Genomic DNA, 20,512 nt, shown 5'->3' with positions numbered 1-20,512 from the left:
TTTTTATCTTCGTTCTTTCTGTGTTTCATGTTCGACCAGAGCAATTCCTAATGTTATACATTTCTCTCTAACAAATTTAAAACCTCCCGTGGCACCTATGAGAGGTCGTAGAGTTTTCTGCATTTTTCTTAAGTAAGTGTCCAACTAACAGTCCTTCCCCATCATCAGCATTCGTAAGAACGTCTGTTGGAGAGTGCCTTGCTTTCATATAAGAGAAACTGATTAGTTCCAATTCAATATATGTGGTAACGGATGAAAGTGTTGCTACTTTCATACAATAGTTTTGGCTTGTGCCACCTACGAATTTGTGCGAATTTCTCAGTGCTAATGCTAATGATCAATATTAACTCTTCGGAACGCACGCGGCTCTGGATCGCCCATACAGGTTCACTTATGCTGTGCATCATTGTTTTTTCACTATAGTGTTGTACAAAATATAACAGCGCACATGCTCGAGTGTAGATTTTCCCATGGTTTGGTAACAACGTACTGGAAATAGTTTTCACGTAAAAATTGTTCCTATCTCAGTCTTAAAAACCATTATAAACGGTTAACGTTTTATTCTGCCCGACGTTTCGGCCATTGGATGTTGCTTTTTTCAAGGCAAAAACCTATATTTTTTGAGAGAATTTTCGATCGAAATTTTCGAATGATGCAGAGATTTAGTGGCTTAATCTAATATTTTTTGGTCAATCGTTTTCGTCCTAATTTGTATGTCGTTCTAGTTAGGCACATGTTCATAATTTGAGCTTCTAAATTTATCAAATACTAGTTGATCCAGCAGACGTTGCCCTGCACAGTAGACGAGAATGCGCATAGCGAACTGCCCATGCACAATATTCACACGAATCTTAATTTTAGTTTTTCATAATCTTCTCTACGTTACTTTTGATTTTCATATAAGAAATATATAAACCTATCCATAAATCCGTCGGAGATGATAATGAATCGATTTGCTGAAAAAATGAATAAAAGCCATACAGCCGTTTTCGTGTAATGCAGATACGAACAAAGACCATTTCATTATTATTATAGATAGATATATAGATAGATAGATAGATTGGTTTTATATAAAACATTATTTTATGGAAAACATTTTTTATGACTTACTTTTGCGGTGATTTTATTGTAAAAATAGTTACCTTATCGACGGCCACAGTCCTCGACAGTCGACATTACGACTGTTTTAAAATTGGTGAATTTTTGTGCATTACTTTTATCCCGGAATCCGGGACGCGGATTCAATCTCTGCTGCATTTTCATCTATTCGTCTGTGCCTTTTACACTTGTAATTTTTGATTATATGCAGTATCTCAGCATATGCTGTGTTTAGATTTTCAACATCTGTACGGTAATAGATAGTGATAGTGTGATTTGAGATGTGGCACATCTCTAAGATGGGGAATGCTGCGGTTCTCCGAGAATGGTCTAGTGTGCATGTTTTAGTTAAATCAAATTCATGCTCTTGGTCAATAATATGTTTTAATAGCGCTGTTGTTTCTTTTAGTCTGGCTATAATTTTTTTTGCCTGTGTTGTGTTTGCTTCTAAGAGCTTTTGGTGTTTGTTGATGACCACTGAGTTTTGTTTTCGATTGATTTCAAGTCATGCCAATGTATGTCTTATCACAGTTTTACATGGGATTTTGTAAATAACGTTTGATTGATTCGGCCGGACATCTGTTTAGATGTAGACTAAATAAATTAAATGAAAGAAATGATTCGGCCGGATTCCATTTGGCCGAATGTCATTAGGCCGAACAAACCATCAGGCCGAAACACATCTGGCCGAAAGTATTTTGGCCGAACGGCAAGCCATTTAGGTCATTTGGGCGAATAGGTCATTTAGCCGAATAGGACATTTGGCCCAATAGGACGTTTGGCCCAATAGGACATTTGGCCCAATAAGACATTTGGCCCAATAGGATATTTGGCCCAATAGGACATTTGGCCCAAAAAGGCGTTTGGCCCAATAGGACATTTGGCCCAATAGGACATTTGGCCGAATAGGACATTTGGCCCAAAAAGACGTTTGGCCCAATAGGACATTTGGCCCAATAAGACATTTGGCCCAATAGGATATTTGGCCCAATAGGACATTTGGCCCAAAAAGGCGTTTAGCCCAATAGGACATTTGGCCCAATAGGACATTTGGCCCAATAGGACATTTGGCCCAATAGGACATTTGGCCCAATAGGGCATTTGGCCCAATAGGACATTTGGCCCAATAAGACATTTGGCCCAATAGGATATTTGGCCCAATAGGACGTTTGGCCCAATAAGACATTTGGCCGGATTCGATAATTGGCCGAATAGGACATTTGGCTGAATAGGACATTTGTGACACATGTGGCCGAACAGATCATTTGGCTGAATAGGACATTTGACCAAATATGTCATTCGTCCGAGCAGGTCATTTGGCCTAACAGGTTATTTGGCCGCATAGATCATTTGGCCGTATTTGTCATTAGGCCCAACCGATCATTTGGCCGAATTGGTCATTTGAAAAGTGAAATGATGTGAAAAATGAGACTTCTTACTTCTCACTACTTATTTCCTACTTCTCACTGTGAAAAATGAGTAGTGCGAAGTGAGAAGTGAGACGTCTCACTACTGTCTTATTACTTCTCAATTTTCACAGTGAGAAGTGGGAAATGAGACGTCGCCCTTCTCACACTTCATTTCTCACTTCTCAATGTAAAAAGTGAGAAGTGCGAAGTGAGTAGTTAGACGTCCGCTACCCACTTCGCACTACTCACTTTCCACAGTGAGAAGTATGAGATGTGGAGTGAGAAGTGAGAAGTCTTATTTCTAATTCCTCATTTCTCACTTATCACTTCTTACTGCGTAAAGTATGAAGTGCAAAATTAGAAGGGAGACACCTCCTTCTCACTCATCACTTCTGACTTCTTATGTCTAATTTTTCACAGTCAGAAATAAGATGTGAGACGTCAAATGACACATTCGGCCAAATGACCTGTTCGGCCAAATGATCATTTCGACATTTTTGGTCAAATGACCTGTTCGGCCAAATTACCTTTTCGGCCAAATGACCTATTCGACCAAATTACTTAAATATACGGCCAAATGACCTATTTACCAAATGACCTATTCGTCCAAATGATCTATTCACCAAATGGTCTATTCGACAAATGATCTATTCGACCAAATGGATATTCGGCCAAATTAATATTCAGCCAAATGACCTTCTTGGCCTAATAGCCTTTTCGGCCATATGACCTATTCGGCCCAGTGGCGTAGCGAAGGGGGGGTAGTTTGGACATAACCCCCTCCCCCACCCAAGTAACATTTTAAGTTTTATAGCGCTCTTGAAGACCATAATTTACTCTACAAGAGACCATAATTTACTATAAAACCATCATAAAACTAAAATGTTACTAGGGCAGAGACAAAATTTTTAGAAGAATTTTTTTCTGGAACCCCCTCAAATAAAAAAAATGTTCAGAAAAGACCCCCCCCCCCAGACCAATTTTCTGGCTACCATCGTCGAGGTGACAATGGGTCAAATGGGGGTGAAATTGGGTCACTGTTTCAACTACTTAGAATGCTTGTAGAATAGATTGAATGTATCTGAGGACAAGAAGACTAAAATATAAGAGACCTTTTTGAACGATTTTGCTGTACGGTAACTTGACCGAATGGTTAAATGATTAATTCGACCATATGACCCTTTTGGCCGAACAACTTTCGGCCAATGAAGGCTAAAGGCTGTAAGCCTCTCCAGCTAAAGGCTGTAAGCCTCTCTTATAAAGACAAAAAACAAAAGTTTCGGCCTACTGCCCTTCGGAAAATGGCCGTCGGTCAAACGGTATTCGGCTAAACGGCCCTTTCCCATTTTTGCTCAAACACAGCTGTGTAAAACATGTTAAAATGCATTATCAGCACCATGCAATAGGAGCTTTTCAAAAGGAATTTATCATGGAGTTTTTCCCCCACAATCAGTTTATTATCGTTTAGCTTGCGAATAAAGTCTTTCCCGAAATGCCACACATCGTATGTGTTAACAAATTTGATAAGTGGAAGATCTTTCCATTTCTGTTTGGAAAAGGAAATAATTTAACCCCTGAATGATTTTTGGTGACATACGAAACCATGGTGGCAGCCGGGTGCAAGGATCACTTTAAGGATTTGTTGATCGTTTATAACAGCGATAACGAAGATGTTAAAAAAAAATAGGCCAACGACGGTCAAACAGTGGAACCACCATCGCTGGATGAGATTGATAAGGTCATCAATGAGATTCTGGGGAGGACAAAATATCGGTAAAGCTTCTTAAACTTGGTAGTGAGCACCTGTATTTATCGATGATGATACGGTGGCGTTCAATTTTAACTCAGAGATGTCTTATCTCAGGTATAAACTACAGAGAAAGATTGTCTGTGTTCTGCTGTCCGAAACATGTTGGGTACAGACCGTATGGATTTTTCTTCCTCCCTATCGCAGCCAGGCAGCGACGACGATCATCTCTCTCTGTAGTTTATAACCTTTTTTGTTGCAGCTAATCAGAAAAAAACAATCACAGAGAAATAGACACCTAACTTAAAGCTAAATGAAATTAAAATCGTCGTCACGGAAACGTTATCGCCCATTCTAAATGTACTGTGCGTGGTCAAGCGACAGCCAGATGGCGGGTAGTTTGCAAACGTCAAACACAAGCAAAATCGATGGAAGCGCCACCGTTGGGAGGGTAAACGATGGAACATGCGTTGAGTGCGTCGTCTGTTTTTTTCTGTGGAACAATCGTTGCTAATATGACATAGGGACCCAGCTGGTATTTTCGTCCATGGTCGTAGGGGGTAAAACCAACGAAAGCAACGTCCATTTGTTACAACTCCACTATAACAGAACGTTTCTTCTAAGCTTTCGATTGGATATTGTCTCTTTTATTGGTCTTCAAAATTATGACGAAAATAAAAACAATGACGAAAATACCTACCTTAACCCTAGGTACATTATAATTCTCTTGCAATGTTTACAAAGCACAAGTATGCATTCTCCCGGCCCTACTTTGGGATTTGGGCGTACATTGTTTTGTAAACAATCTCTAAAACTAATACCCTTATGGAAAATGGAAGCTTATTTTATCGGGTTCAATCCTAGGCCCGTTCCATTCCTCCTACTTTGTATCTTTTCATTTATTTCGCATATGCTAGCAATCGCTAGAATTGGAAATGGGCTTTCATACCGTTTCCATCTTCTATCGCTATTCCTACAACTTGATTAGTTCTAGCAGGTAACTGTTAGAATTCGAAATGTGCAAAAAAACTCGTTTTCGGCATCCAATTAGAATATACACCACCCTTTCATTACTATCACATTGGCAACCCGTAATTTGGTAATTTGGCCATAAAACCTGACTCCCACATTCCAATAAAATTCCGTAGGAGCTCGTGGCGAGTGCAGAGGTGTTCTCGGCTTGCAGTGGACGAGTGACTGCATCATCAATCTTTTCCTATCTCCGAAGATCATGAGGACGTGGCCAGTGCCGTTATCGCCCATCCAAAATACTAGAGCTCTCGGACTGTGTACAATGAAGTTGGAGAGCAAATCCCATGCTTCCATCCATTGGTTTCCTGTGCATTTGTGATTGTTCAATTGTGTCAATCACGGAGTAGCAAGTACGAAATGCACAGTCATCATGCTCATACATGTTTGCGTACAAAATAATGCACGCCCAAATCGCAAAGTAGGCCCGACAAGATTTCTTCGTCTGGAGCATGGCTTAGTAAAAGTCCAGAGAAGATATGATATACAACATGAATTTGCCCGAAGAAGAACAAAAAAAAAAAACACCAGCTAATAACGATGGAATATCAGTTGATGGATTGGTTATGGAACAACTTCTCGCAATGGCAGCTGTTGTATAATTGGTAATACGTCCGCGTACTTAATAGAATAGTGTGGGTTCAAGTCCCACCAGCAACCGAATCTTTTTTTCGCAATATCTCATAAAAACACCTTGAATGGCAAACTTAACTATGTGTATCAAAAATGAACATCTTTTCCAAAAAAGTAAAAATTTGAATGCCCTCACAAGTCATTAATCAAGAAAATAAAATTAGTATTATTAGTAGAATTGGGATAGCTCGTCACCAAATCACACATCAAATATTAATTGGTAATGATAACAAGATAAATGAATCATTTGTTTGAGAATTGTTTTCTGAACAAATTTGCACCGAATCTTTTGATTTCTTCGATACAGATCAATAGTTTTTGGCAAAACTCAACACCCTGGGGCATTTTCAGTGCAAAAAATCTAAGCAGTATTCCACAATTGCTCTTCAAAGTACGTGGACATATGTAGTTTCTCAAACAAACGAAAAAAAATTCATACATTCCTGAACAATTTTTTGCCAGAATACGTATTTTTGGACCAGGATTCAGAATATATAAAAATCTCATTTTTGCCAAAAATGTTACATATGCAGTTTCTCAAACAAACGGTTCAAATGTAGTGGGCATATCATGCAAACGTAGAGACTAAATCAATACATAAATCTCATTTATCAGCAAGACACCTCTAATGGTCACTGTGCAAATTGGCCTTGTCGGAAACGATTTTCTGCTAAATGGTGAATAATATCAAATAAAGAGAACAATTGAACTGTTTGTTTGAGAAACTGCATATGTAACATTTTTGGCCAAAATGAGAAAGAAAAGTACCTACACCTTTTTTTCATCGACTTGACTAATATCAATAGAAATCTCGGGTACTTATTCAAAAGGACTTATGTGATTTTGTAAACAAATATTCAAACGTCGATTTGTCCAATCTGATAGCACTCCCACGCAAACCATCACCACCGACAGATAGGGGAAGCCTTCGGCTACCTGTGGGTGGTACTCGAGAAATAAAGTTTTGAGAGTCTGTTTTACGGTTGCCAACGATTCCTAAGAGTCTTTGTGTGCCACCTTACTTTTAGCGAAAAAGGTTTCATCCATTTTCATAATTCAGTATAATTCATTTCTCACAAGGTATCTCACCTCTAGATCAAAACATTATAGTCATATATTCGCACTTTAAAGCGCCGAAACGTATATAAAATGTTTTACAACCCATTCCGGAAGGACACATAGCGCGAAACTGTCGGTCCAATATAAAAGATGCCGTAAATTAATGTGTGAAATAGGATCACCTATCTCTTTGTTCACTAATGATCATCAACCCTCTGTCACCGCAAAACAAATCTGAATAATTTCGTATGCCAACACTAGTTAATTCCCCCAATAAAATTGCAATCGTTGACACGTTATTCCGTCAGTCGTTTCCAAAGCGTCGTGACTCAAAACTGCACCACGCTGCTGCTGAAACATTCCTTCCATTCCATTCGCCAGTTAGTAGTAGTGCCACCACTATCGAGGAGAGATCACCGAAGGCATCATTCTCCGCTGCGTCGAAAGACAAAAGTCTAAATTATATCACCATAAAATTACCATACACTGCTGAGACGATGTGCTTAAGATTGCTCAATGAATGCAAAAATATGCATAAAGTTTTAAAATACTGCCGTTGGTGTCCGTTGATGTTGCAAAAAAATCTGCACTGAATTATAATCAAGATTTCTTTATTATTGTTATCGTTTGATTGCAACTTTCCATCGAAGATCGTCTTAAACATCCGCAACCGTTATCAGTCGGATATTCTAATCTTAGCTCCGGGCTTTAATCCAATTCATTTCAAACCAATCCAATCCAATCTCGTGACGCTCAAGCTACCCACTCATACAAATTACCTCTGCTAATTGAGACGTTCGTCGGTGGGGGCAGCTTCTTTTGTAGGCTAAATGCTCGACGAGCGTGCACGATCCCGGATTATGGTCTTACGGATAGTAAATTATAGTCACGTTCCAACATTTTCGGGAAAAAATAATTCCAACCCAAACCGTGCGAGCCGAACTGCCTAATCAACATTTTTTACAACTTCGCTTGATGGTGGCAAAAGAAACAAAAACTCGCCCGCCGCCAATCATACCACATCGATTAGAAACAACCATATATGTACGTGCCGCGAATCGCCAATGGCAGCTTTCCTACCGCGAGTTATGGAGATTGGAATTGATGAGTCCCACGCGATAGTCGAATTGATGGTAGCGATAATCATATCAACTAATAATCATTGACTGATGACCGTTAACGGCACCCGTTTTTTTCGGTCATCAGAATTGAAGAAAAATCGTAAAAATTGCTGTTCAGTTTCTGAATTCCAATTGATGTTTTGGTAGGCTTTTTAACCTTTTGATTTAAGGGCCACACACTTTTTAAGCGTCAAATAGGAAGTACACTGACCCCACAATCATGGGTCACACACTAATATGAGTCATTTCCATTTAACTAATGTGCAAAATGAAGTGACTAATTATTGTTACAAAGTGACCCATATATGTGGGGTCAATGTAGCTTGAAATACATATATTGAGGTGCAGTTCTTTTTTTGCCTTTTTCGTTCAACAAAGTTGTACCGAAAGGCAATCATTTCACTACGAGGACGAACTTTTTCTAGAAGCCTCGGAGATCCAGTGTTATTTACCAATTGATTCAGCTTGACGAGCTGAGCAAATGTCTGTCTGTCCGTGTGCATGTGTGTGCAATGCACGGAAGCTAAGGAAATCATTAGACAACTTCTCATATAGTAATCCTTAACCGATTTTCTAACAACACGTTTTATTCGAAAGGATGCAAAACCTAGTTGATAACTATTGAATGATAACGATCGACCGTTGCGTTAAATGTTAGGAAGCCAATGGTGCATCGGGTCATATAAGAAAGTCCCACATAAGTTTGGCCTCTTGCCTAAATGCGAGAAAGGCACTACTCAGTGAATTAGGCTGGGGTTTACTTCCCACTCGTTATGACTCATCTTAATTTAATCTTTGAAAAAGCATAAGTTTTGACAATTTAATTAGAAAATAAAATGTTTTGTGCTATCATATAATCGTATATTTTCAGTTAGTTCTGCGTTTTTCGACCTCCTGGGTATATATTTCGTTATCATCTTTTTTTAAAGGGATCTATGTGACTACTAGAACTTGACATGCTTTCCAAATAAGTGTTCTATTCTATTTTAGATATTTGCTTGTTCTGTAGTGACTCTCACTCAGCTCGTCGAACTGAAAAATGTCTGTCTGTACGTGTGTATGGGGGCGTCCAGAAACCACGTAATTATATAGGGAGGAGGTGGTGTTTGGAAAACCACGATAAGCCACATAGGGGTAAGGGAGTTTAACTCTCGAACCACCTGGTTTTTTAATTCTTTTTACGCGAAAAGCTTTTGGTGAATTAGAATAGCGGTGTGAAAAATACAAATCAATAAATCAATAAACGCATCTTTAGATCCCATTTCCATTTTCGGAATAAACGTAAAAAAACGTTGCGATTCAGTCTTAATTTTTTCGGAACAAATTTCGGAATGTAACAGACGACAAAAAAATTCACTATTTCTACAATTTCTGAAAATTTTCCGGAATTCCCATTCACCCCATAAGTGAAAATTAATTCATCTTCGGGAAGTCATTTTGATTTCTTTGAAGGTTCAGCTGAACATTGCACGAAATCTTTACCATGCGAAAGTTGCACAGGAAATGATTCAGAAATTTTAAGGAATTTCCACAAGAAATTACCAAATTCATCGGCAATTCTTCGAAATTTAAATTTAATTGTAAGGAATTCCTACTGGAAATGCTTCAAAAATACAACCGTTAATTCTTTCGTTATTTCCACTTGGAAATTAATCGGAATTTCCTCGGGTTTCAGTTTCAGTTTCAGATGGACTTTTTTCAAAATTCTACTGGAAAATATTAGGAATTTCCATCGGAATTATTTTGGCATATTCCGAATAATTTCTTTATGAAGATACTCAACTGAAAATTTCTAAGAATCTCTTTTGGAAAATGGAAAAATTTACATTGAGAATTTCCTTTGAAGATTCATAAAAGTTTTCCTTGGACATTCAAAATTTCTTTAGAAATTTAAAAACATCAGCTGGTCATTATTTCTTATTTATACTGTAAATTGTTTATTGGAATTTTCATCGTAAATATGCATTTCGGATCCATATATGTACCGCTTGTTACGAAATTTCTACCGAACATTTTTTTAGAATTCTTCCACGGTATTTCCGAAGAAATTGCCGTGGAAATTCTAAAAAAAAATCCGTGGAGACTACGAAGAATTTCTTGTGAAGGGTTTTCCTTGGAAATCCAGAAAAATTATTCTTGAATTTTCAGAAGAACTTGGGATTCGAAAAAAATAATCCAAGCAATAAATGTAGGTAATAATAAAGGCTTAAGAACCTGGTTTATATGATAATGCCGATGACCAATTGGGATGATTGATCGTAACATTAATAATGCACCCACGCAGTCTACAGAGGGTCCGCAAGTCATCTTCCACCTGATCGATCCACCTTGCCCGCTGCGCACCTCGCCTTCTTGTGCCCGTCGGATCGTTGTCGAGAACCATTTTCACCGGGTTACTGTCCGACATTCTGGCTACGTGCCCGGCCCACCCCAGTCGTCCGATTTTCGCGGTGTGAACGATGGCTGGTTCTCCCAACAGCTGATGCAACTCGTGGTTCATTCGCCTCCTCCTCGTACCGTCCGCCATCTGCACCCCACCATAGATGGTACGCAGCACTTTCCTTTCGAAAACTCCAAGTGCGCGTTGGTCCTCCACGAGCATCGTCCAGGTCTCGTGTTTGTAGAGGACTACCGCACAGTGGCGGGCCCCCATACAAATAACGGACAAAACTTAATATGTTCTCGAATCCTCCACCAAAGAGAACTTTTGGGACGCTAAATTCATTTTGAGGTTAGAATTGTTATTGGTCTGTTAAGGTCTGAAGCATGACCAGCGTCCTCATTCTACATTGAAGCAGGTAATTTCCAGATTTGGAGCAGCTAGGAACAAATCACCACACTAACCACCGGAAAGTTGGCCAACAATAGGTTTCAATACATGATCCAAGATCGTTCCTGTAGTAGATATAATCGTTGGCTAAATAAACAGCAAAGTTTGGCAAATAAATTTAGCAGTGCATCATCATTGGTTGACTGTCATCAACCGATACAAATGATGGTTGGAAACTTCATCATGTTTCGGAAAAAGGATCGGCAAATCGGCCGACCGGTGCTGCATGCGAACCAACATGCGAACTACATGACAGACAGACACCTACCGATATGGATGAATACGTGCGCTAGAGGAAGACAGAATGATAAAGAAGTTTGCTTCAGCTAGGTTCTGGTTCAGCAATGTGATACTTGGTCTAGTTCTGGAACGACAGTCTGTTGGTAATTGTTCTTGCGGTAGCACGCAATCCATATTGTTGTCGGTTGGTAATTTTGATTACCAGCCGATTGGCGGATAAGCGTCACGACAGTTCCGAATCGTTTCCGAAAAAACTTATATAGTCAAATTTCCTTTTTCCATACAAATTTGCTCGGGAGATGCTTTGCAGCATTAGCTTCAACAAACCACAAAAAAATTACAAGCTAAAATCATCAAATTTTGGAATCAGTTCATTTAATATATGTGTGAAGATAAAAAAAACGTGTTTCACGAAACGAACAAAAAAAATTTGTCCGGTTTTCCGCCATTGTGTACCGGTCTAATGATTGTCAGTTTGGTACGGTGGCGAACTCTATAATCCACCTACATGTTCTAAATAATGCTAAAAAGCAGAAATTACAAAGAAAACCCAGACGGAGTATGAAGTATGTTAACATGGATTTTTTAAAAACTATGCTCATGTAGGGAAATCTTAGGTTTTTAAAATCAAGCATTAATTGAAAAAGCTCCTAAAGCAATTTAGGTTAAAACTTAGTTTTATAATAACGATTGAAATTGTATTCCAAATCAAATCTCAACCATTTCAGGATGCATGGGTCATATATGGCCAGCGTTTTATATTGTCTGTGTAAAATCACAGAAGAAAGCCAGGACACCATTTTCTTAAGCAAAATTATTCATCAGGATGTTGGTTTTACAGAAAAAAACAAAGGTAAAGTTTGACTATACAATAAAACCCATATATCCGGATTAAAGGCCGTTTCTTCAACTATAGCATCATCAACGTGCACTGCCCACACGAAGGGAGACCCGACGACGAGGAAGAAGCGTTCTACGCACAGCTGGAGCAGACATACGATGGATGCCCACTGCGGGACGTCAAAATCGTCATCGGTGACATGAACGCACAGGTAGGAAGGGAAGAAATGTATAGACCGGTCATCGGAGTGGATAGTTTGCATACCGTATCGAATGACAACGGCCAACGATGCATAAACTTCGCAGTTCCCGCGGAATGGTAGTCCGAAGCACCTTCTTTCCCCGTAAAAATATCCACAAGGCCACATGGAGATCACCTAACCAAGAAACGGAAAACCAAATCGACCACGTTCTAATCGACGTTTTTCTCCGACATCACGAACGTCCATACTTACTGAAGTGTGAATATTGAATCCGACCACTACCTTGTGGCAGTATGCCTGCGCTCAAAACTCTCGACAGTGTACAACACGCGTCGAAGTCGGAGGGTGCGGCTTAACATTGGGCGGCTACAAGACGGTGGACTAGCCCAAGACTACTCGCAGCAGCTGGAAGTGGCACTCCCAACGGAAGAGCAGCTAAGCGCAGCGTCTCTTGAAGATGGCTGGAGAGATATTCGATCCGCCATTGGTAGCACCGCAACCGCTGTACTTGGCACGGTGCCCCCGGATCAGAGAAACGACTGGTATGACGGCGAATGTAAGCAGTTAGTGGAAGAGTAGAATGCAGCATGGGCGAGATTGCTGCAACACCTCACGAGGGCGAACGAGGCACGATATAAACAGGCGCGGAACAGACAAAACTCGATTTTTCGGAGGAAAAAGCGCCAGCAGGAAGATCGAGACCGTGAAGAGACGGAGGAACTGTACTGCGCTAATAACACACGAAAGTTCTATGAGAAGTTGAACCGTTCACGTAAGGGCCACGTGCCACAGCCTGATATGTGTAAGGACATAAACGGGAACCTTCTTACGAACGAGCGTGAGGATATCCAAAGGTGGCGGCAGCATTACGAAGAACACCTGAATGGCGATGTGGCAGACGAAGATGGCGATATGGTGATGGACCTGGGAGAACGCGCGCAGGACATAATTTTACCGGCTCCGGATCTCCAGGAAATCCAGGAAGAGATTGGCCGGCTGAAGAACAACAAATCCCCTGGGGTTGACCAACTACAAGGAGAGCTATTTCAACACAGTGGTGAGGCACTGGCTAGAGCGCTGCACTGGGTCATTACCAAGATTTGGGAGGAGGAAGTTTTGCCGCAGGAGTGGATGGAAGGTGTCGTGTGTCCCATCTACAAAAAGGGCGATAAGCTGAATTGTAGCAACTACCGCGTAATCACATTGCTGAACGCCGCCTACAAGGTACTCTCCCAAATTTTATGCCGTCGACTAGCACCAACTGCAAGGGAGTTCGTGGGCCAGTACTAGGCGGGTTTTATGGGCGAACGCTCCACCACGGACCAGGTGTTCGCCATTCGCCAAGTACTGCAGAAATGCCGCGAATACAACGTGCCCACACATCATCTATTCATCGACTTCAAAGCCGCATATGAACTACTCAAATTTGTTTATTTTTTAGACCACTTGCGCCTTTCTATAGCAATGGTTGGAATTAAAATGTAATTTATAAAGTTTATCCAAAGTATCAGAATAGCCAAAACAATAATTCTTTATGAAAATTATTTTGAGCTTTTTAGTGGAATGTCTTCACTTGTCATAAGACGAGTTTGTACAATCCCATTTAATTTCACCACTTGATTGTACCTTGACAGATACGTATTTCGACCTTCCTAAGTCGAGTCAAGTACGAGACACTGAAGACGACCTTACTGTTGAGGTCGAAGTACATACGAGATTGTACAAACTCGTCTTATGACAAGTGAATAATTCTTTAGTTAACACTAAAATCAAAGCCATAATAAACTACAATGCGTATTGTTTTGCAAGAATATCCTTACGCTGTTCAACGTTTACCTTGCTGTCGTGTCTTGTACGGAAGCCTTCTGATTTTTTTTTCTTTTCCCTTCCTTCTTTTTTCTGTTTGCTTCTCCATGTCTTCTTCTTCCTTTATCCTTCTTCCGTCCTTCTTCATTTATCCTTCTTTCTTTCAGCTTCTTTCTTTTTCATTTTTTCCTCTTCCATTTTACTCCTTCGTTTGTTCTTCCTTCTACCTTTTTTTCTTCTTCCTTCTTCCGTTTTCCTCATTCGTTTGTTCTTCCTTCTACCTTTTTTCTTCTCACTTCTTCTTTGCTACTTTCTTACTTCTTTTGTCTCCCTCCATCTTTCTTCCTCCTTCTATCTCCTTCCCTCATACTTCTTCCGTTTTCCTTCTTTCTTCATTCTTCCTTCTTCGTTTTCCTTTTTCCTTTTTTCTTCTTCCTTATTCATTCTTCATTCTTCCTTCTTCCTTATTTCTGCTTTCTTTTTTTTTCCTTCTTCCTTCCTTCTTCTAACTTTCTTCTTTCTTCATCCTTTTCTTTTCTCCATTTTCCTTCTTCTTTCTTCTTGCATCCTTTTTCCTTCTGCCTTCTTCTGTCCTTTATCTTCTTTCTTTATTTTTCGCTCTTCCTTCTTCCTCTCCCGTACTCCGTTCTACTTCTTCCTCACATCGCACTACTCACTTCTCACTCCCCACTTCTCATTCGGCCTAATGACCGTTCGGGCTAATGACCATTCGGCCTAATGACCCCGCATCATGAAGCACTGTTGGTGGAATAATCAGTCGAAGATTCATATAGCGCTTATTATGAATTTCGACTTAAATCCGAAGATTGTTCATTCGCCTTTGTCAGAAGGACTTAATCCCGAAATAAAGTGTTCAGGGGACCCAAGAAGAAGAAACTAGACTTCGTAAAATAGTACTGCGTGCTTCAGAAAGCAAAATAGTGTTGCCATCGCAGCTTCGTCGTTTGAGTGCAAGTCCCGATTACTGAGCGGGATCACATTTAGCTCACTGGAATAATCGTATATAGGAAAGCTTTTAGGAAAGATCCCACAAGGCCCGGAAAGGGCATCTGCCGAAACTGTGGGAGACCCTTGTTAGACCGATCCGGAGCCTCGATTTAATTACCTGCTTCTTTAGGGAGATCCTCCAAGGGTCAGTGGAACCCTTAACCTTCCTCAAGGATGTTGATCTTTTGGCAGGGTTTTCAGAAATAGCTCTTAATAGATAACGAACAACGATAAAAGAAAGCAAAAACTGTTCCGAATCATAACAAGCCATGAAAGAAAATTTATCAAACTTGTGTACAAGGGCGAAAAAACAGAATCGGATAGGCTGCCGCCACAAAGAAGTGATGATTCTCGTTTTGTTTTCACTCATTTTGTGTTGGGGATCGCACAGCTGTGTGGAACAAGTTGAAATGCATCACCAGAACCAGTGCTCCCCGCGTTTGGAGCCTTTTCAAAATAAATTTAGCATGAAGTATAGCCTCCCGAATCAGTTCTTTATCATGACAGCTTGCGAAAAAAGTCTCTCACGGTATGCTACATACCCGAGCAAAGTCTGAAAACATAATGCAAACACATTTTGATTTTGAAATCAAATTGAAATCATAATTTGTTTTCAAATATGAATCATCATGATCGATTTCAAATTTTGATCTCATTTTGCTGTAGATTTTTAAATTGTATGATCTGACATCAAACTGTGTACTTATTTTGTTATCGGAATCGATATCAAATATAGTTTTTGATTTGCTCTAATCGATAGCAGGAATAGTTTTCGATTTGATGTCACATTAAATTTTTTCTGCTTTACCTTTTTTATTTTAACCGTTAAAACGGCCAAAAAGATATCAAATTAAGTTATCATATTCGGCGATTTCACAACATCAAAACGAGTTATCGTTTTGCTCTCAAGCTTTGCTCGGGTATCGTATATGTATACAGAGATGATAAGTGAGAGACTTTTTCATTCTCTTTTGAATTCAATCTCTGTCTTTTGGTATTCCATACTGAACCCCAGTCCTTACCGATGACACTTTTTGTTCACTTTTTGACGTCAGCTACCCGAGCAAAGTCGGTTAACAAAATGAGAGCAAAGTGATATTAAGCTCTTCTGTTGAGGTTTTATTGAAAACAAATTTTGATGTCAATTGTTAGTTAGTACAAATTGATATCGCAACATGTTTTCAATATGCATTCCTCAGTTATAATGATGATAGCAGCTTTACATCAAATTATGCTGTTGATTATCTAAAGTGTGTTTTACAAAAATTGAAAGCAATCTGCAAACAAAATATGTTGTTGTTGTTATGAATGCACATAAAAATAATCTAATTGAATACTCATTTTGTTATATCAAATTCAAAATCTTATGATATCAAATTTAGTAATCATGTTGATTTCATTGATAGCAAAATTTGTTTTCAGTATGATTCCATAGTGTAAAAATATGTTCTCATTTCTGCTGTGTTAACCGTCAATCCATACAAAACTAGATCAACTGGAGTAATCAAATAATTGACATCATGACAGCAAATTTTGATTCCAATTTGATCTCAAACTTTGCTCGGGTAGCGGACCAAAATAAGAATAGAGTAGTTGTTCTTCGTGCCCAAGGAGCTAGACTTTTTTTCTAGTAAAGTCTAGCTCATTCCTTCGTGCCCAACACCATCTAGCTCGTCGACTTCGAGGTTTGCCCCTATGTCGCAGTGGCCACAAGCACCACGGTTGCGTCATGGCTGTAAGTATTCCCTGGTTCAACAGGTCGATAGTAATTAACGCAGCGTGTCTTTATTCTGGTCCGTCTGGGTGTATAACCAATGGCAACGAGGAGAATGTCGTCTCCGTAAACAAACAATACATTAGCCGGTAGTACGCCGAAGACCCCGCTTATGGCAATGAGGAAGAGAGTCACTGCAGGAACCGACACTTGGAGTACTCCAGTTTCCTTACCGGATTCGTGGTGCAATATCCTGGGTGAAAATCGAACCTTCCATTGGCTTCCAGCTTCTCTCTGAGCCGGCAGTTGACCATTCTCTTGACAGTCTTTGACACAAAGGAAGTTAGAGAGATCGGTCTGTACTTTGTGGCATCCCGACTCGCGATGCTGTTTTTCAGGATAGGCACCACAAAGCTTATTCTCCATTCGTCTTGTAATGTGCGGTCCTCCCGGATGCCGTTGGTTAACTCAAGGATGTGATTCTTGATGACCGGAGGAAGTCGTTTAACGTAGGAAAATGTGTTATGCTATTCACTTGACCATAAATATATTGTTATTCAATATGCGAAAAATTACATTATGACCTGAAGAGAAACACAGATATTTTACCACTATACCATGCTTTAGAAAGGTTCTTTGATTATGTCACATAACAAGTATCATTACTTAATATAAATTGATCGGACTATGCTGCACCCTTTCTCTCCGCAGAGGACGAACACAGCAATAATACACAATCTCGGCCAAGCTCAGCACACTGGCTCCCATCAATAGGGCAAATATTCCACCAATTTTGGCCAATACATCCGTGTGTCCCATCATCTCCCGTCTCCACATTGGCAAATAGTGACGATTCTTAAGTTTGATGAACAATGCTGCCGAGTCAACTCTTAAAATGACAAAATAGAGAAAGAGTTAAATAAAATTTTCGAACGTCGTAGCTCAGAAACGAGTATCGTACTGGCCGTAGTTCATCGCCGGCATACGCATAGCGGTAGCCATTTCGTGAAAATTGAACGGAAACTCGGACACTTCGACGTCGAATTCCAAAGAATTACACGGCGGCAAACAGTTGCAGTTGTTTTCCATCCGTCCGCTCAAAGCGTTCATCACCTTACGTGTGAGCAAATCCAGGTAGATGTTGGAATAACATTCGATTTGACTCGTATCGCAAACTTTGGTGTCATCCGATCGAGGCATGGAAAATTTCACACAGTGACACTTCTCCAAAGTTACGTTGGCGACGCACTCCAGTACGCAGTTGCTCATAGTATAGGTCCGGTAGAATTTTAGATGTCGTTCGTTGTTGAAAAAACAGCCCCGTCTAGGTCGATTGATTATTATTAGACTAGAAACCAAATTTTTATCAGAGTACCTATACCTCAACGGAGCAAGCGATCTTAGTTGACGAGATGTTCTTATCACGCGAGGTGTAACGCTCAGAGTCACGGAGTTCAGTGCATTTAGCCGGTAGAACTTATCGTTCGTCAATGGGATTTCACCAGGAGTATGCACGGAAAATTTATACCCGGTATAGGGTCCCTAAAACAGATTGATATGTTACTCAATTACAACGTATAGCCTTACATCAAAACAACCCTGCACAAAAAGTCTTGATCGATTTTCCTAGACATCGGTAGAACGATCAACCCGGATATCAATCCATTGGACAACCCGCGATGGGGAAAGGCGTTTATTCCCGCTTGCTTGTCGTACTCTGAATCCAACGACCAACTGGATCGCACAGCTGCTGTAGCGAAATTGGTAAAATCCTGTGAAATTGCATTCATCCGATACGTTTCGTTCGGAAGAAGATTGTTAAAGGTGTAACATATTCCGTCATCTGCCAAAATGTCCGAAAAAAGCGTCCTACATGATGTCTCTTGCAACCTCCAGAAGCACATCAGCATGGTTTCGTTGAATGAGAGGGACATATTTCGCAGCGTGTTTACAACAGAATCCACTGGAACTGGCTTTCCTGGGTGTTTCCAATGGCTTGACCAGGGACAAACATGTGCCAGCACTTGACGCTGTTTTTCTCTGTGGCGTTGGTGGTAAATCGTTAGTCGTGACATGGAAGACATTAGTTCATCAGTCCTGCATACCGAACTTCATCCAAAGCTTCGCCCCTGCTAATGATGCCGTGAACTTCGGTAATATTAAACGCTTCGACGCGTGTTTTCGTTAACGGACAAATCGTAACAGCTGGGAAGGGAATTGTTGAAACAGGAGAGAGTTTTGTAGCGTAACCGATGACGACGGGATTGTCGCACCATTTTTTGTACAAAGTGAAGGCCGAATAGCAGCAAGTTATTAAAGTTACAATGATTCCTGCAGCCCACCATACTCTGGATGATATAAATTAATGTTATATTTCATCTTCGAAACATAATGCGAGTACTGACCTTTCAAAAACTGTCAACTTACGATCGCTGAGATATCGATATGGGATTATTGAAGTTTCTTTAGTCCATTCAAAAAAGCAGCGTTTCCAAATTGGAACTATTCTCGACATGACTTTGTTGACCTTACTGAAGCTCGTTCACAGAATACAACAATAGTGATTACTAATTAGTTATTCAGCATATACTTGACTGGGAAGATTTTGAAAATTAATGAACATTGTCATTAGCGGCACGAGAACACCCCTGATTACTAGTGCCGTGTACATAATTAGTATTCATGAACATATCTTGTGGTTTTAATAATGTTGGTTTAATAATCTGAGTGCAAAATAATCTCCGTTTAACAATGTAGCTTATAGAAATAAACAGCAATGTTAATATTGCCAAACAAAATTCAATGGAACCAGAACCTCACCGATCTGTGTGATGAATCTAACCATACCTCGAAGCTAACTTCGTTATCGCATGTTACGCGTGTTCTAGGCTACATGAATTAATTGTCAACCATAAATCTCATACAATCCATTTCCTTTTCGTATGAAAAGCACAAAGGCCGCCTCTTCCACTACTCTGGGATTTACACCAATGATGCCGATGTCATCCACAAAGCCAAGACTTTACAATGTTCTGAAAACTCAGATGTAAATATGTAATGAGATTAAATGTAATAATGCAATTAACCTTGATTGAACTGTAAGACTTGTTAAGGATTGTTCTGTTTTTTGCGCAGCCGGTGATGGTTTGGATTGCACCTTCGAGAACTAAGTTGAATGGCAGATTAGAAAGCGCATCGCCTTTGCGAACAAATCGGATGTTCCACCGGAAGTTCTTAAATCTAATCAGCTTTGTCGAAACGTCATGTTCTAGCATTAAATGGCCACCAATGGACATTCTCATAGATAAAATGTTTGGGACGTAGATATTCGGAGTGCAGTGAATACTGCAGCTCAACAGAAACCGCAACGTTTGTGGCGTATTGAATAACGACATTTCTAGAGCTGATGAACTTGCCGAATCCTTCGGATCAGGGATTGAACTTATCATTTCATTATCATTTAGTATTCAACCAATAACTCATTCCAGAGGCGGAATTCGGAAAAGTGTTATATCGCGGACCTCTAGCGCTATTTCTCTCTACAACTTTGTCGAAGGGTACACTGCTCTATGTCTAATATTTACAGCGTGAAACGCTAGTATCACTTAATATACTAAATGTAATACGTGTTATTATGTATTGTACATAAAATGCATGATGTTCAGTAAATCGAAGACTTTTGAATCCCGCTTATCCCAAGTATAGTAATGAAAAGCTGTGGAACAAACGATCAAAAGGACAAAACGTCATATAAACAATTTTTGAAAATCTTCAA

General features: G+C 39.9%; 2 protein-coding genes across 4 annotated transcripts in view; both read right to left on the bottom strand.

Annotated features, from left to right (window-relative positions):
- LOC134224981 (uncharacterized) overlaps nt 1-20,512 on the bottom strand; it is a 123,826-nt gene that overhangs the window by 78,854 nt on the left and 24,460 nt on the right. The gene's annotated exons all lie outside the window — the stretch shown is intronic.
- On the bottom strand, nt 17,051-19,252 carry LOC134220496 (pickpocket protein 28-like). Its single transcript, XM_062699561.1, has 6 exons — nt 19,143-19,252; nt 18,843-19,085; nt 18,336-18,777; nt 18,119-18,279; nt 17,699-18,061; nt 17,051-17,626 (listed from the first exon to the last, which is right to left on the bottom strand). The coding sequence occupies exons 1-6, from the start codon at nt 19,250-19,252 to the stop codon at nt 17,404-17,406; spliced, it is 1,542 nt and encodes a 513-aa protein (XP_062555545.1). The 3' UTR covers nt 17,051-17,403.

This window comes from Armigeres subalbatus, chromosome 3 (assembly GCF_024139115.2).
Source record: "Armigeres subalbatus isolate Guangzhou_Male chromosome 3, GZ_Asu_2, whole genome shotgun sequence".
In the NCBI taxonomy this organism is placed as follows: Eukaryota; Metazoa; Arthropoda; class Insecta; order Diptera; family Culicidae; genus Armigeres; species Armigeres subalbatus.
The sequence above is the reverse complement of the archived record's forward strand: the minus strand, read 5'-3'. Positions and strand labels throughout refer to the sequence as shown.

Excerpts from the sequence above, each read along its gene's own strand:
- LOC134220496 (XM_062699561.1), bottom strand. The coding sequence starts at position 19,252 with ATGTCGAGAATAGTTCCAATTTGGAAACGCTGCTTTTTTGAATGGACT. Across the intron at positions 19,086-19,142 it reads AAGTTGACAGTTTTTGAAAG|AGTATGGTGGGCTGCAGGAA; the intron begins GTCAGTACTCGC and ends TATATCATCCAG. Across the intron at positions 18,062-18,118 it reads AGATCGCTTGCTCCGTTGAG|ACGGGGCTGTTTTTTCAACA; the intron begins GTATAGGTACTC and ends CAATCGACCTAG.